At 38.7% G+C, this 17007-nt stretch overlaps 2 protein-coding genes across 3 annotated transcripts in view; both read left to right on the forward strand.

Moving 5' to 3' along the window:
* Positions 1-1375: 1375 nt before the first annotated feature.
* LOC106959418 (putative protein MSS51 homolog, mitochondrial) lies at positions 1376-12297 on the forward strand. The gene is made up of 7 exons (XM_015051980.1): positions 1376-1713; positions 3700-3867; positions 4628-4777; positions 6195-6319; positions 6973-7536; positions 11336-11429; positions 11557-12297. Exons 2-7 carry the CDS (start codon positions 3710-3712, stop codon positions 11765-11767), a joined length of 1302 nt encoding a protein of 433 aa, XP_014907466.1. The 5' UTR covers positions 1376-1713; positions 3700-3709; the 3' UTR covers positions 11768-12297.
* A 1170-nt stretch (positions 12298-13467) lies between these two features.
* The window catches only part of LOC106959403 (putative protein MSS51 homolog, mitochondrial), a 10639-nt gene continuing 7099 nt past the window's right edge, over positions 13468-17007 (forward strand). For both annotated transcript variants that reach the window (XM_015051965.1, XM_015051964.1), the window contains exons 1-3: positions 13468-13878; positions 14832-14981; positions 15666-15790. In XM_015051965.1, the coding sequence (XP_014907451.1) occupies positions 13733-13878; positions 14832-14981; positions 15666-15790 (421 nt within the window). In that variant the 5' untranslated portion in view covers positions 13468-13732. The remainder of the gene's footprint in view (positions 13879-14831; positions 14982-15665; positions 15791-17007) is intronic.

Consider the following 17007-nt stretch of genomic DNA (forward strand, 5'->3'; position numbering starts at 1 on the left):
AATTACCAGTTAGTTTTAACCCCAAATCTTCAGGTATCTGCTAGAAAGGAGAGATTTTATTCTATTTTATTTTCATCACATTAAAACACATCAAAAATCAACAAAAGAATGACTTCATTACTAGAAAATTAAAGTTTTTATCATTCAATATTGAGTCAGAACGTCTTCTATGCAACACAAATCTGGAACAAAAATGCTCCAACAAAACAATCTGCCTGTTTGTGTTACAAAAGACGAGATGCTAACCAGTTTTCTTCAAACATGCTAGGCTACATGACGGGATTGTCTCCATGGTTACCAATAAAACAATATTTGGTACTTATAAAGTTTATGAACGCCAATCTTCTTACCTTGTAAAAAGTGTTCGCTGCAAATCCGCGATGACATCAAGGCTGACAGTCATCATGATTAACGACTGTCCATCGCTGCCATACCTTCATTAAAAGTTATCAAATAAAATGACAAGTTTGGTTTACATCCTTGTCTGTTTATGCAGTCAACTGCATAGCATCATGTGGCCATTTTTAAAGTGAAATCAACTAAATAGAAGCGATATTTAGTTGATATAAATGTCAACTAAATATATAGTTGATATTTAGTTGACATCAACTAAATATCAACTATTTGATATTTAGTTGATAAATATCAAATAGTTTATTTATCTACTAATAGATAAATAAACTATTTATCTATTAGTAGATAAATAGTACTACTAATCCGACTGCTGCCGGATTTTAGACTAGCTTTGGTTGTCTTGGTCCGTCATGGCCGAGTTGTGACGTCACGTGCTGCGTTCACACTGCAGCCCGAAGTGACCCAATTCCGTTTTTATTTATTTATTTGGCTTAGTGCAACCTTTATCTGATCTTTCTATGACAGTCTAAATGACACAAGTCGATTTTTTTTTTTCAAATGCGATCCAGGCCACTTGGATATCCAGTCTGTGTGACATGAATCCTACCGGCCTGGTCCTGAACATCATTGATACTCGACAAACGTCACTATTTTGCGTCCTGACTCACACAGACGGGAATAAAAACAACCATGGGGGACAATAATGAGGATGATTGTTAATGTTCTGGCTCCGATCGGACAACAACTTCTAAACCACAAGTTATGCTCCACCGCTAGCATCCATGTTTACTTTTGCAAACACTGAGCTCTACTTCTTTTTCACAGCGGTTGGGAAAACATTGAGAGCGCTCTCTATGTGTGACGTTATTGTGCCCTCTACTGCGCATGTGGGACATTTTTAGGTCGTTTGCAGTTCACACTGGGGATCACATGCAAATCGCATTTGGAATTGTGAACGACCACGGCAAAAAATAAAAATCCGATTTCACCAAAAATCGGAATTGGGTCACTTCCGGCTGCAGTTTGAACGTAGCCTACATCATCTGTTTTCTCTTTGGACTTCCAGGAATGTTTTCCAGATAGGTCTGAGTACTTCTTTCTATCTTTGTCTCTCTCTCTCTCTTCTTTGTCTCCCACCTTCATCCAAAGCAACTCCTCCTCCTCCTCCTCCTCTTCCTCGCTTCAACATAGCAGACACCCCCTTGACCTCAGATGACTGCAGAGCTTCTCCCACTCCTGGTGGGTAAAGTCTTGCAGACCCCTGCAGACACACACCAGCAGGACTTACCTTTCTTCTGCAGACTGCACCAACGTCAGCCGGACTCACCTGGAAGGATCTCGGCTCGTCGTGAGCAGAAGGTTTGACGCCTTGCAGCTCTCTGTCTGCTTTCTGTCGCCCATCCTTCATGTTAACAGGCTGGAACTGACAGGTCAGGGTGAGAATGTGATAATGCAGCAAGCAGCTTGTCAAACGAAGGGATCTGTGTCCTGAGAGGAATAACTGGTCAGTTTCTTCTCAAATATCCACTGGTTTAAATTTTTTTCTTATGACTCATGGGACTTGCACTGGAAAAACACAAAATCTTACCAAATATTTTTGGTCTAAGTAATTACTTAATATTGATGTTAGTACCAGTTTTCACACTGGTACTCACAATAATCTAAATGTCTTCCACTGGCAGAACCTTTGAGTTAGTTTTGTCTTATTTCAAATGTACTTGGATACTTCCATGAAAATACTTGATAAGATTTTGTGTTTTCGCAGTGAATATAGTTTTAATTGTTGCTTTTATTGGTAATTCTAATTTAATTTCACCAAATCTTAATGCTTCTCTGGATTTCTTGGATGGACGATCTCTGCCACGGACACACGCGCAGTGACCGCATGTCGAAAAATATAACTGGAAGTGATTCATTTGGACGGTGATGGTTTTCTATCCTCGGCATCATGAAACCTGAGACGAGATGGCAGAAGGTGGGGCTGCTTTTAAAAAATATGAGCACAAGGTTTCAGACATGCAGAGATTAAATATGTGTGCCTTGGAAATCTCTGCAGGCTGAGTTAATTAATAGATGTTTTGCTGCTTGGCTGAAATTTTATACTTTGTAATATAAGAAACAATCAGAAAACAGACATTTTAATGTGCAGAATGTTTTACATCAGGAGTAGGTGGAGTAGAGAGCATAAACTTTCAACTTTTGACATTATCACTCCACATAATTGTAATGTATTTTATTTGAAAATCCTGAATAAATGTCATCTGGTGGTTTACCTTCAAAATGCCAGTAAATAGAATCTCTCTGACATGAAACAGGCTAAAAGATCTCAGAAAAAATTCACGACTACATGAGAAACATTATTTTCTCTTTTTAGAGGAAAAATAGGAAATGTGAGCTTTCAGAGCATGCAGTTGGAACTACAGAATCATACGTGAGATATCTGTAGATATGGAGGCTTTTCCCCTGAATCTGAATGAAAACATTCAGAGCTTTAAACTCTTTAAAAAGCCATTTTGACCTCTCACAATTCATAATTTATTACTGCCTCCATAATTAGATCAGAGGCCGACGACTGGAGGGCTGACTGCAACTCCCTCCCAACTTTACGACCTTTCAGGCGACTTTTAGGGTTGGAGAACATGTAGAAGTCACGCAGTGAAGCTGTCGTCTAAACCAGAAACCAAATAAACCAAATAATTATTTCACATTATGCAACAAAAACAAACTGTCCTCATCCAGTTAAAGAGCCACATTTCTCTGTTATTTTGCTCACAATATCAAGTTAAAATGACTTATTTTACTGTAGAATAATTTAAATTCTTGTTTCAAATCACATGAACCAAATTTCTGATCTGATGATGAATTTTATTTAACATCTGAATGAATTCAGCTCAGAAACATTTAGTGTGAACAGATCAACGTAACACACTTCCATCTCAGGAGACAGAAACACGCCGCTAAGCATTCTGGGAAATAGTTCCCACTCCTGACTTTTTCTTCTTTCAGTTTTTTAAGTGTTAACCTAAAAACTCTGTTTATTCAACTCTTAATAAAAAGTTAACAGAACTTACTGCTGTAAGTTTATCTTTCACAAACTCACAATTTATTTGTCTTAAAGAAAAGAAGACAGTAGACACAACTAAATGCGGCTCAGATGTTTTACAGTGTGGATGCAGTCAAATTAAAATGACCTTTTGTTTAATAAAGTTTGTTTCAGCAGAGTTTCTTCCTGGAGCGTTCTCACATCTTTCACAGTAGAACCCAGTTAGAGGCTGAGGAAGGACAGCAGGACAGTAACCCTAAAAATAAAACTTATATCAGTGTTTTGATCATTTTCATCCCCAGTGGGCCCAACATGGCATCCCAGACACCAACGCTCCCACAGTCCTTCTCTCCTGGGACAGACAGCGTCTACTCTGACCAGTCAGGCTTCTATTCTCTCGACTCCAATGTTCCTGGACTCTCTAAGGTGATTCTCAACCAGCTCAGCATGAAGGACTTTGGAGAATACAGGTAAACCCTGAGAGGAAGCGACTCCACTATCTCATTTTACTTCGTCTTCATTTCATTACACAACCACAAAATCTCACCAAATATTTTTGGTCCAGTTTCTACTGGACCTTCCAGTTATATTTTTTGACATGCAGTCACTGCCTGTGTGTCTGGCAGAGATCGTCCATCCAAGAAATCCAGAGAAACATTAAGATTTGGTGAAATCATCAAGAATTACCAATAAGAACAACATTTAAAACTATATTTGCTGCAAAAATGGAAAATTTTACGTAGTATTTCAGGGCAAATATCTTAGTACACTTGAGATCAGACAAAACTAACTTACAAGTAACTTTTCAGCAAGAGATAGGAGCTTTTTTTAAATAAATAATTCATATTGGTGAAAAGGTTCTAGTTCCACTGGCAGATTATTTCACTTATAACAATACATTTTCCCATGTTATAATTGAAATAATCTGCCAGTGGAACCAGAACTGGGTTGCTAGGTAACGGCAGGGCTTGGCTGGGGTTGCTAGGTGACGGGCTGGGCTTGGCTGGGGTTGCTAGGTAACAGTGCCAGTGGAACTACAACTTTTTCACCAATATTAAGGAATTATTAACTTGAAACAAACTCCTATGTTTTACTGAAGAGTTACTAGTTAGTTAGTTTTGTCTGATCTCAAGTGTACTGAGATATTTGCACTGAAAACTAGACAAAAACTTGGTATAATTGAGTTTTTCTTTGCAGTGTAGGAGACGATAATTCTCTGATTTTCATCAGGGCTGCTGTGGAGGGAAAGACTAAAGGACTCCAGTTTCGCAACTACAAGGAGATGTTCCAGAAGATGGAGGAAACCTTCAAGTTCTGCGCCAGCTGCAACAAACTCCCGGAGCGTCTCACTGAGGGACAGACCCTGAAGCGCTGCGTGAAGTGAGTGCAAAGCCCTGAATGTCATCGCAGGGTAGGATGTTGTTGTGTTGCAGCCCAATAGCTGTCATGTGTGAAGTATTACCAGCTGCCGTTGCATCAGCTGCACAGTGATAAGCCAGCGAACGCTGCAGAGGTGGACAGTGGCCAGGTGCAAATATAGCAAAGTTCCCGGACTGATTCATCTGTCTGTCATTCTGCACTCAGAGGAGCTGAATGCATTTTAAATATCACATCATTTGGGTGAAGGTGGAAAGAACAGAACGTAAACATGATGGACGACTGTCTGTCAGTGCCTCAGGGTGCTTGTGTCTCATTTCTGTCTCTTCTCTGATACATATTCGAGTTTCAGCTGCACTTGACTCACATTAAACTTAATGTTAGCTGAAGCCATTTAGAGAAGCATCGATGGCTCAGGAGGAATATAAAAGCTGCTATGTGGAGCCGTCAGTTCCTCTGGGGTCAGACCTGCGACCCACAAGCCAACAGTTCACATCTCTGACTCTTTTTTTCTATATTTAGAGCCAAGAAAATGACTAAACAGGCTTTCAGTCTGCAACAGTCTCTTTTCTGTTACCTTCATCATCCTTTAGCTGCAAAGAGAGGAGAGGAGCAGCAATACGGCAACATAGTTTTACTCTAGTAACTGTCCAATAAATTACTTTAGCGTATAAAAATATATTTGGTAAAAAGTTTACTCCAGTACTGAGTGAATGATCAAATTATCAATCATTTAATATTTAAAAATTACATCAACAGACAGACCAAATTATAAAGTAGAGTGAAAATTTAGGTATTTTAAGGATAAAAATTACAGTAATTCATACAAGTAACAAAAAATAACCAAAAAATCCAAATCAGTTTCTTTGAATAAAAAAACTTATGAAACTTTAACAGAAACTACAGTTGTGTGTCTGGTGAATTTCTGCTTAAAACATGTTTGTTTTTCATTCAGTGGGTAGAAAATCCAGAAATTTTACTCAAGGAAGAGTCAAAATACTTCAAAATAAAATTAGTCAAGTTGAAGTAAAAAGTACAGCGTAGTAAAAATACTCCTAAAAGTAATTTTTTCCAAAAAAGTTGCTCAAGTACATTTGGGTAAATGTAACTAGTTACTCCCCAACTCTGGCTACGAGTTATCCTCCTATGAACGACTAAAGACGAATATGAGAAAAAGATATGCTTCCTTAACCAGGTCTATAAAATCCTGCTGTGATAAACAGATTTCAGTTCAGTTTCAGTTCTGCCTGTTTTGAGCTGTTTTAGGGCCTCTGTCTCTTTAATAAGCTCCTGCTGGCCACGCCCCCCAACCACTCAAAATGGCTGCAATCAGATGTGCAATTATTCAACGTACATCTTTAAAAAGCTTTATGAGAAGTTAGGAGTGTTTCCTGGTTTTTGTTGGTTGTTGTCGCCTCAGGTGTTTGAATGTGTACTACTGCACAAAGGACTGTCAGAAGAAGGACTGGCCTCATCACAAGAAGGTCTGCAAAATCCTGCGATTGGTGGCCATTGACCGGTTGGTGGAGTGGCTGATGTTCACTGGTAACAACTATATTGAATACAGTAACATTTTAAATCATTTGTAAACATTTTTGTACAGTGGACCCTCCTGAATAGCTGAGATCTGCAGAACTTTTGTTTGTGAACACCAGGCCACATACACCCAGATCTACAGCTGTGCTGAATGTGGTGAGCAGAGCTGCGCCCCACGCTGACTGACTGCATCTTAACACCTAAAACAAAATCATGTTGAACCAGCTACTATTTGAGAGAAAACTTTTGTTTTTGCCAAAGCAACTGAAGTTTGTTCTAAATTACAATCAGCCCTGAAACCTTATTAGTGAACAAAACACTTTTAGTAAAGAACGTGTTTGATTTCCATGTGTTTTCTATATTTGGAAAGCTGAGAATCCATGCTGCAGATAACTCATGGCTTTATTTCTCTATGGAACTTTGTGCTCTTTCCATAGAGCACAACTTTTCCATTGTGCTCCATGGAAAAGTTCATAATTAGTCAATTTTTTTGGTAAATACTGGAGCCACTTTCCATAGAAAAATCTATGAACAGGTGAATCAGCAAGTAGTCGGGGGTCCACTGTGTTTTCTTCTTTCTGCTACTTCACACCAAGTAACAAACCATCAGGATCAACTCAGACCACAAAATCTGTCATAAATCATCCCGTCTTTCCTTCCAGGAGATCTTCCGTTCCCAACTGAGAAATGGTCCAAAGCACCTGCCGATGTGAAGGGTTGGGACGACTGGCTTCCCATGCAGGAGGGCCTCACCCAAAGTCTGGACAGAGTCCTGTCCAGCGCCAACATGGCCGCTCTGTGGAAGAACGCCGGCAGGACCCGGCCAGAGGATGACGACCTGAGAGAGTCCATATGGAGGATTCAGAGCGAGTTCCTATCTCGGGTTCTGACCGTTGGAAGGGCGATTCAGCAGTTTGGGCTGGATCCGTACCTGAAGCCTCTCACCGTTCACATCGTAGGGGCCTCCCACAGTGAGACTATGGGAGCCAGGCTGACTGACTACGACGAGCTGAGCCACATGTTTCCTGGACACCAGGGCATTGAGATAGTGATGGTGGGACCCGAGGTGGTGGACGGCCGCATCGTGAGACCTCCGCTCAGAGCATTTGGCCCCAAGCACAAGGTGTACATCAGTGCCTATAAGGGCCTCTACCATCAGTTCTGGGAGGATGTGGTGGAGAAAGGGGAGGCAGCCAGGCCAGACGTTGTGGTCGGATTCCACCCAGGTATGCACTTACATTTATCTACCAAACAGAAACAAGGACGTTTGTTGGAGTTGTTAACAATCTGAGAGAAGGTTTGGGAGGCCTAGTAACCATGAGAGCCTGGCGACACACTCCAGCTTATTCTGGGGAATCCCAAAACTGTTCCCAAGCCATGATGGATAAACAGTTCTTCCAGAAAGCTCTGAGTCTGCCTTGTTTTCTCCCAGTGGGACGAACCCAAACAAACCCAAAGGGAGACACACAGGAGCCATATCAGCTAAGTTAGCAGCGGCTCTACTCTAAGAAGGGGTCTTAGTGTGTATTCACACCAGTCCTGTTCAGTCCTCTTTAATCAAACTCTGGTTTTTTGCCTAGAGAGTCTGTTTCTGCAGAGGTGTGAATGCACAATTAAACTCTAAAAACCTCTGATCTGCCTTAAACCATCGGTCTCTGTTCAGTTGAAGTGAACTCTGCTGTGGTCACAGTGCATAAATGAACTGGAAGCTGCTCCAAAAGTAGGAAGTATACTAGTGCAGTGCATTCTGGGTAACTACAAGTAAAACAAACTCCAGAGTCTGATAGAGAAATGGCTCCTGGTCTTCAGCCAACAACAAACAAGAAATCCTTCAACCACTAAAATCTGACGCCTCTCCATTTTTATTTACGTTTCGTGAAGAAGGAAGTTGTGCTCAGTGTCTTCAGAGGTTTTTGGGTCGTTTCCTTCAGTAGTTCTTGGTGCAGCGCCACCACAGGTGAAGGGGGGAACTGTTTTTTTTTCCAAAGTGCAGCGTGAAAACAAAACTTAGCAGCTGAAAATGTAACAAATGTTGCAACTTTGATCCCCAATCGAATGGAGTGCAAACACCTTGAGGGTAAGTGGTTTATTTTTACCACTTGTATCCATGTGGCAGGGTGAATATCAGAGCTCAGACGGTAAAGTAAGAGATTTGTGTTTTGATCCAGGTCATCTCCATAACAAGAAACCGGAGCAGTGCTGGTTACACCGTAGATGATCCCCCAGACTCCTGCTGGCCAAAAAGTTGCAAATGTGAGGTTCCCATACCAGGACTTCCTGTCCATAACTGTGTGTTGAGAACCTTTCCAAGAACACCACAGAGTCTGAGGAAGACATTATACCCAATGGTTTTTAAATCAGTCTGTAAAGATGTTCAAAAGACTAGAGGTCTGGTTAGAAACTGTCAGCCATCTTGATTTCCCTTTGGTCCTTCTTGCATCATTCTTTACTGGAAGTAGACAGAAGCATTGAAAAACGTTTAGCTAACTGGACGTGACCTATTCATTAGGCTCCTGGAGGGGATTCAGATGATTTATGGCAGCAGCTGGGGGAGAGTTTGGCTGGCAGTCACCAGACTCAACATATAAAATAAATGGCCCTTCAGCTATGGGAGGCTTTTGGGGCCGACTGTGTGGGTAGTGTAGTCATCTTGCAGTCGTCAGAGGTTCGATTCCAGCTTCCTCCTGTCGCGTGTCGATGTGCCTCTGGGCACTTAACCCCGAACTGCCCACCGATCTGTGTATACATGTGTGAGCCTTTGTGAGTGTGAATGGGTGAATGTGACTCTGGTGTAAAGCACTTTGTGTCAAAATGACTGGAAAAACGCTAAATAAGTTCAGTCATCAGGTTATCCACAGCAGGTTCAAAGGTCATGTTGTTGGTCAGTTTGATGGACTGTCAAACTCATCCTCATAATATTACAAAAATAATCTCCTACAAGAATAAAGTCTAGATAATAGGAGAATAAAGTAATAAAATTACAGCTTTTTTTATTGAAATATTTTGACTTTATTCTTGCAGATTTCGATTTTATTCTCATATGACTTTGTTTTTGTAATTTTATGATTTACTCTTGTAATTTTGTAACTTTATTCTCAACATTATTATTATATTATGACTTTGTTTTCATAATTTTATTACTTCAGTTTCAAAATATTATGACTTTATTCTCATATTATTTTGACTTTAATCTCATAAGATTCCGACTTTATTGTTGTAAGTTTCTGACTTTCTTCTTTAAATATGACATTATTTTTGTATTTTGACTTTATTCTCACAATATTCTGATTTCATTTTTGTAATTTTACAATTTTATTCTCATAGTTGTATTACTTTATTCTTGAGATATTATGACTTTATTCTCATATTATATTGACTTTATTCTCATAAAATGTCTTTATTTTTCATGTTGGCTCCATTACTAGAAAATGACTGAAGAAAAACGGATCTATTGGAGGAAAACTGGACAGTGAATGTTGTGTAATTCTGGCTCCACAGAACCTCAGTGACGCATAAAATGCTCTTTATTCTCCACAAAACAAAAGAAAAATCAGTTATTATTACCAGCATTGCCATCGACCATATGGCTGAAGCTCTCAGAGGCGCCAGGCAGGGCTCCCAGTCACTAACAGCCTCTCTGTCACCTTATCTCCCTGATATCTAAACCTCTAAACACTTAATCGCTGTTTAATTTTTAAGAATGACTAGAAGTGTAGCCTCTGGCATCGTAATACCTCGGTGTGCATTATTCACGTCCAAATCCCCCGGCCCGTGAAACCATCTGTGTTTCGGTACCAGCTCCTCGCCTCCCTCCATACCTGCTCCTCTCTCCTTGACAACATGGTAACACGAGACTTTATTTCTTTCTGTTGTGGAATCTCGCCTGCCTGTTGTTCATTTGTTGTTTGTCTCTAAGAAGGACGTTTAAGCTGACGGATTTGCGGCCGTAGAGTTCGGTAATCTGGTTGAAGGGCAAAGTTTTTATCGCTCTGCATCCTGCGGCTTGAAAAACATGCAGCTGGTGCAAACCAGATTCTGGAGGACTTGACATCTGTTATTATCCCAGAGGATTATAAACCCAACCCATCGTGAATCTCTGCCACAGCGAACCGTCTTTGGGACGTTTTTCATGTCTTTGTGAAGTTGGTAAATAACATCAGCTTGTTCTGAATGGACCTGACTCGATAACAGATGTTATCATGATAAACGATAATATTGTTGTTTTGAGATCATCTTCAAGCAAGAGCAAATTCTTACAGATCAATAAACTTTAAATGCTGATGAACATTTAACACTGGAACTGGAGGACTTTTTAAATATCCAAAATTAATAAACAAAACGGAAACAACAAATAAAATGAATCATGGTGTCTCTGTAAACAAAACTGTCCTTCAAAGTAAGAGCTGGTTGAGACCAAATCACCAAACTGAAGACTTTTATCACCCAGTTTTTGGTAGAAAAGAAAAAAAATGATTGATTATGCAAGTGAAAACTATGAGTTTGTTTTAATTTATCATGCAATTAATTGATTTATTGATTATTGTGACAGGTCTAGTTCTGAGAAAACCTAATTTAGGAAATCCACCGAATATTTTGGGGGAAGTTCTGCTGCCCTTTAATTGTTTTGTGTTAAAGCTAATGTAACAAACATTTATTAAAAAATATATTTTTTAAATATTTGTTGAAGCCGTCTCCATGTTGTGTCTGTTTGGTATGAGATAGATAATCTGGAGGAAAAAAATCTAACTCTCCTGCCTTCTCCAAGTGCCAGCTACAAACAACCAATCAGAGCTAGGAGGCGGGTCTTAGCGCTGTCAATCACCCTTTGTGTGGTGCTCATCATTTCCCTTAAAGATGTTTGAACCAGAAATCCACCAGTCAGACCTGCAGTTTCATAACTTTTGAATTGAAAGAAGTTGATTTTGTTATTTTATACGTAAGAGATGTTCTTCTAAATTAATATTTCTGGGGGTTTTTGTTGTTCTTTTCATTATAATTATTTTTTACATTTTTGTTTTACCTCAGGTTTCCATGCCAACCAGGGTTTGGTCCAGGGCTGGCTGCCCTCCCTCCTGCTGCTCAGAGACTACAACATCCCGTCTTTCTTCACCATGTTCAGGTAAATCCTGTTTCTGGATCTTTTTCCATAAATCTTACGTCATGAGAGTCTGATTTCCTTCTCTAAGCAGCTGATCCTGACCCAGCTGAGTCCAGCGCATGTTTTCAGGAGATGTTTTGTTTTCCAGTGACATGGAGCTCCAGTATTCCCTGCAGATCCTGCTGGAGCTGGAGATGCACATCAGAGATAGCGGGCCCAATCCGTTCAGCTCCCAGAAACCGGAGCAGGTCCAGGCCTGTCCCAACAAACCGCCGGTCTACTGCAACTCCCACTGCGTCTGCTTCCAGGGCCTCCTGCCTCAGGACCACCTCCAGGGGTCACCTTACGATGAGGTCTGAGGTCTGATGAGGTCCTAACCAATGTTAGGAAGAAAATTATGACTTTGTTCTATATTATCATGGTTTCATTCTCATAATACTCATTATTCTTGTATGAGTCATTGTACAACTTTATCCTTGTATATTATGACTTTATTCTTATAATACTATAACTTTATTCTTACATTATTTTTGACTTTATTCTTGTAATTTTCTGACTTTATTCTCTTATTATTTTAACTTTATTGTCATATGATTTTATCCGTATGATATTATCACTTTAATCTCACATTATTATAACTTATAACTTTATTTCCATAATTTTATGATTTTATTTTTGTAATATGATGACTTTATTCTCTTATTATTTTAACTTCATTCTCACATTACTATGACTTTATTATGTATTTATGACTATTCTGGTAATAATATCATAGTTTCATGTATTTATTTTTTCTGAGTATGACCCTAACACTCTGAATGTGGGAGACATATTGTCTCTAAGAGTCAAACTCAACCTGATTTTTCTCCTCATGCTTTAACTAAAGAGTCAGAGTAAAGAAATCCCGTACAGCTGATGTGAGCAGCAGTTCCCCCTCTGCTGGCAGCCTGCGGTATTGCAGCTACTGGGTAAACGGCTCATTGCTGCTCCTTCATCATGAGGCCTAAATTATTTCTGTCATCGCTCGATGGCTTCCTGTGATTCGCTCTGCGGTTACAACAATTACAAATCTTACAACAGCTGCGTGAAAATGGATCATATATTAATATACCTTCACCTGAAAGGGTCAATTTACAATCAGTTCACAGGTTTGGTCATCTCCACTAATGCACCTTTCATTATTTGGTCCTTTCTTAACTGCAGCTGTTTTATTCTTTATTGCTGACGAACTTTTAATTGCAGATGAAACTACACTCTTCCAGCCAAATGACATTTTCAGTGTTTTAAGTTTTAAATGAAATGAAATGGAAAACTTGAAATGTGAAAGTGGAAAATAAAGTTTCTTTGTTCCCTGAGATGATGTCTCTGGTGACTGTGCACTGTAAAAGTCACTTTTACCTGATTACAGGTTAAAGTCATTTTTTCTACTGAGCCTGCAGTGACATTTTTAGGAGATTGACATAAAATAACTTACTGTAAGCACTGACATTGGTAACGTACCTGAACTTATTTTGTGTTTATATAATTTACTCATTTTAAATTTTATCCTTTAAAAAACACAATTTCCTCCTAACTTTTTGCATTCGTCTGCCTAATTAAATCATTTCGTCTAAATTAAATCAGATGTTATAATTATACGGTGACTTTAATTTGTTTGGATGTTTTTACAGCTCAACTGTAGCTCAAATTCAGCATCTTTTATGAAATGCATTAGAAGTTGCTCCTGTGGTTTAATGTTAGCTAAAACCAGCTGACCAGCCTCATTCTGGTGCCTTTTGTGATGTCATCAACCCAAACACACACAAAGCAGAACTGAGTTTCTTTTTTTAGTGCTTTTTTTCAAAATGTTGAATTCTTTGAAATCTCGCAGTGGATTTTGTTTTATTCTCAGCATTGTTTTATTATTGTGGGGAAGACATGTACAACTGAATGTTTTCTTAATTTTTTTTTTTTGCTTAAAGTGAGTTTTTCCATGAGATTCAATTGATATTGACATCGTTTCAGTTGGTTGTTGCTGTTAGTTTAGTTTTATTTTATTTAGTTATTGTTTTTCTCTTGTTTTGATCTGTTTTAAACCGTAGAGCACTTTGGTATAAAAAATATTTGGCTTTAACTAGCAATACTGCCCTCTAGTGGAGAGAGATAGTAAAGGCAGGAAAAGTTCACAGATCTGGTTTGAAACTTAAGACTTCTGCGATGTTTTTTTATTATTACACAAATGAAGGTTGTTGTTTAATGGTAATACAGTGGAGGTTTTCTGCAAGATAAATTGGTGATCTGGTCGTGTTCATATCTTCTCTGTCAGACGGAGGGTTTTTGTTCTCATGCAGTCTGGAACTGTCTGGCGCTGTCAGACGTTTCCAGAAGCCTGGCAGCAGGTGTTGCATCTGCAGGCAGCTCATATATCAGCCCAGCAGGAGAAGCGGCTGTTTTACACCATTAGCAGCTTCAAAATGACGGAGACTCGGAGGTAAGCGGAGCGTTTCGGCCGTTTTTCTTCCTCTGCTCAGTGTTTGCTTTAACGTTAAAATGACTGATTGCATGGAGCAACATTTAAATGTGACCTGTTGGTAGATCGCTAAACCCTGCAGCAGAGTTTGGGTCTCTGATTTAGTTGATATTCGGATCGTCATTCTGAACCTGCAGCATTTAAACAGCCTTCACATCATAGATACAGCGTATGAGCTTTTTCTAGAAAGTCTCTGAGATTAATCTGAACAGTTCTGTGTTAGTACGTTTTTTACTTTTGAAACTCAAATGTCCAATTTAAATGTAAAATTTTCTAACTCAGAAATGTCCTTGTTTTCACCCCCTCGAAAATTTGTTTTAGACATTTTATGAGTTTTTTTTTTCCTATTTGTTTCTCAAAATTTCTGAGATTGATGTCAAAAAATAGATTTTTTTCTATGAAAATTTTGACTTTTCAAGCTCAGAAATTTCCTTATTTTTGTTTAGGAAATTTTTGATAATATAAAAATGTCAGATTTTTTCTAATAGAAAAATTTTTATTTTTCAAAGCTCATAAATTAGCGCATTTTCTAGAGAATTACTGTGATTAACCTTACATTTTCAGAATTTTTTCTAGAAAATTTTCCACTTTTGAAACCCAAAAATGTCCAACATTTTTCCTACAAAATTTCTAAGAATAATATCAAAATTGACTAATTTTTTTCTGTTGAATATTTTACTTTTGAAGCTCAGAAATTTACTTATTTTTTCTAGGAAATTTCTGAGATTAATCTAAAAATGTTATGAGATTTTTGGCAGAAATGTACTCCCCTTTTCTGTCACAGAAAATTAAGGCCCTAAATATTCACACACCATTTGTGCCTGGGAGGCTTTAAAGCCATATCTTGGTTTATTCACCAGTTTGTTTGTTTTTTTGTTCCTTTATTCTCTTATTTTTGTTTTTGTTTTCTCCAGGACCGTCCAGCAGGCCTCAGGTAAATCTCTGGCCTTCCACTCGCAGAAGGAAATGTTTGAGAAACTGGAGGAATCTTTTAAAATCTGCGCGTTCTGTGAGAAACGGCCTGAACAGCTTTCAGAGTCACAGAGTTTGAAGCGCTGCGCCAGGTAAAATTATAACCCAGATTATATCTGAACAAACGAGGAAATCCGTCCCAGTGAATGAGAACGTCAGGCTAAAGTCACATTATTGGTAATTCAATTAAAAAATCAAATGTATTTTATAGATTCGGTTCATACTAAAGGATTCATCCTGTATGTTGGATCTTGAAGCTCCAACCCTTGAAATGGCTTCACTTCATAGTTTAGTAAGTAAAAACAAAGGAAGTTCCCAGTTTTGCAGATGGACCCAGCCAGGTTTTTTTTTATTTTTTATAATTTATTAAAAAAAATTTTTATACTAAAACTTTTGTAATTTTGCTTTAATTTACTTCACCTGCATCAATTTCTGGACAGCTAATGTCCACAGGTGGATCTGCTTTATTTGTAGCTTTACCCCAAATTATTTCATGTTCCTTCCCCATTTCCTGCTAAACTTTAGCAGCTATTGTGATGCTTAAACTTCTGATGGAGTGTTATCTTTATTTTAGTGCCAGAATCATTTAAATAGAATTTCAAAAATTTTATTTTAAACATATACTTCAGAAATCACTGTGGGGAATATGAGGAAGAAATAAATCCCTGAACTACATCACTCTATGTGTAATAAATCTATTTAATACGTACATTTGATGGTATTTTAATTCACTGAGCTGCGTCTTTGTGTCCTTTTGTCCATCATTCCCTTTCCAGGTGTCTAAATGTTTATTACTGCTGTAAAGACTGTCAGAAGGAGGATTGGTCCAAACACAAGAAGTTCTGCCCCCAGCTGCGTTTAGCTGCGATTGACAGAGTTGTTGAATGGCTTCTGTTCAAAGGTAATAAATAGTTTGTGACAAAAAATATCTCTTCCAGTTAGCTAACCTTGTAAAAACCAGACGCTTGTTCTTTGCTATTAGCGGCTAATGCTAACTCTGTATTTTTAAGTGTGGACTGAACGGCTCTGTTTCCATTTCTAAAACTAGTGTTCTGAAACGGCGCAGAAAACCAACATGATCGTTTACGACTTCTTCTGTTCGCTGATTGGCCTGGTTGAAACTCTGCTGGAGTAATCCAAGTGAATGGGAGAAAGCCCAGACAGTGCTGTGAAGCAGGAATTGCACTGAAAGGCAATGGCACAATCATATATTAGGGCCAGAGTAGAGAGAAAAAATAGTAAATTTCCACCAATAAACTCAGAAAGTTTGAATTTAATCTCAGAAATTTTTTTTTAAAAAGCAGGGATTTCTGAGTATCAAAAGTAAAAAATGTTCATCTTTCAAACTGAGTTTTTCTAGCAAACTTTTACTTTTAAAACTCAGAAATTTTCTTGTTTTTCTAGAAAATCTTTGTAGAAAATTTCTGAGAATAATTTCAAAATTCAATTTTTTTCTAGTTTCTTTTGACTTGAAACTCAGAAATTTCCATGTTTTTTCTAAAAACATTCTGAGATTAATCTAACATTTTATCAAAATTTTCCAGCAATTTTTTGATTTTTGAAACTTTTGAAATTTCCTTTTTTTTTAAAGAAAATATCCAATATTAATCTAACCTTTTCTCAGTTTTTTATAGACATTTTTGACTTTTCAATGTGAGAAATTTCTTTGTTTTTTGTAGAACATTTCTGAGACTTGTCTTGTCCTCTATGTTTCTCTCTCTACCCGGGCCCTAATTCAGGACCCGGGTCCTGACCTCACGGTCCATGAGGTCAGGACCGTGTCCGTTCTGACCTCATGGCGGTTCTCAGTCCATCCTGGCCTCGTGGCGGTTCTGACCTCATGGCGGTTCTGACCTCATTGCGGTTCTCAGTCCATCCTGACCTCGTGGCGGTTCTGACCTCGTGGCGGTTCTGACCTCATGGCGGTTCTGACCTCATGGCGGTTCTGACCTCATTGCGGTTCTCAGTCCATCCTGGCCTCATGGCGGTTCTGACCTCATGGCAGTTCTGACCTCGTGGCGGTTCTCAGTCCATCCTGGCCTCATGGTGGTTCTGACCTCATGGCAGTTCTGACCTCGTGGCGGTTCTCAGTCCATCCTGGCCTCATGGTGGTTCTGA

The sequence above is a fragment of the Poecilia latipinna genome, unplaced genomic scaffold (assembly GCF_001443285.1).
Source record: "Poecilia latipinna isolate Pla-1442-1.1 unplaced genomic scaffold, P_latipinna-1.0 Scaffold1077, whole genome shotgun sequence".
NCBI lineage: Eukaryota > Metazoa > Chordata > Actinopteri > Cyprinodontiformes > Poeciliidae > Poecilia > Poecilia latipinna.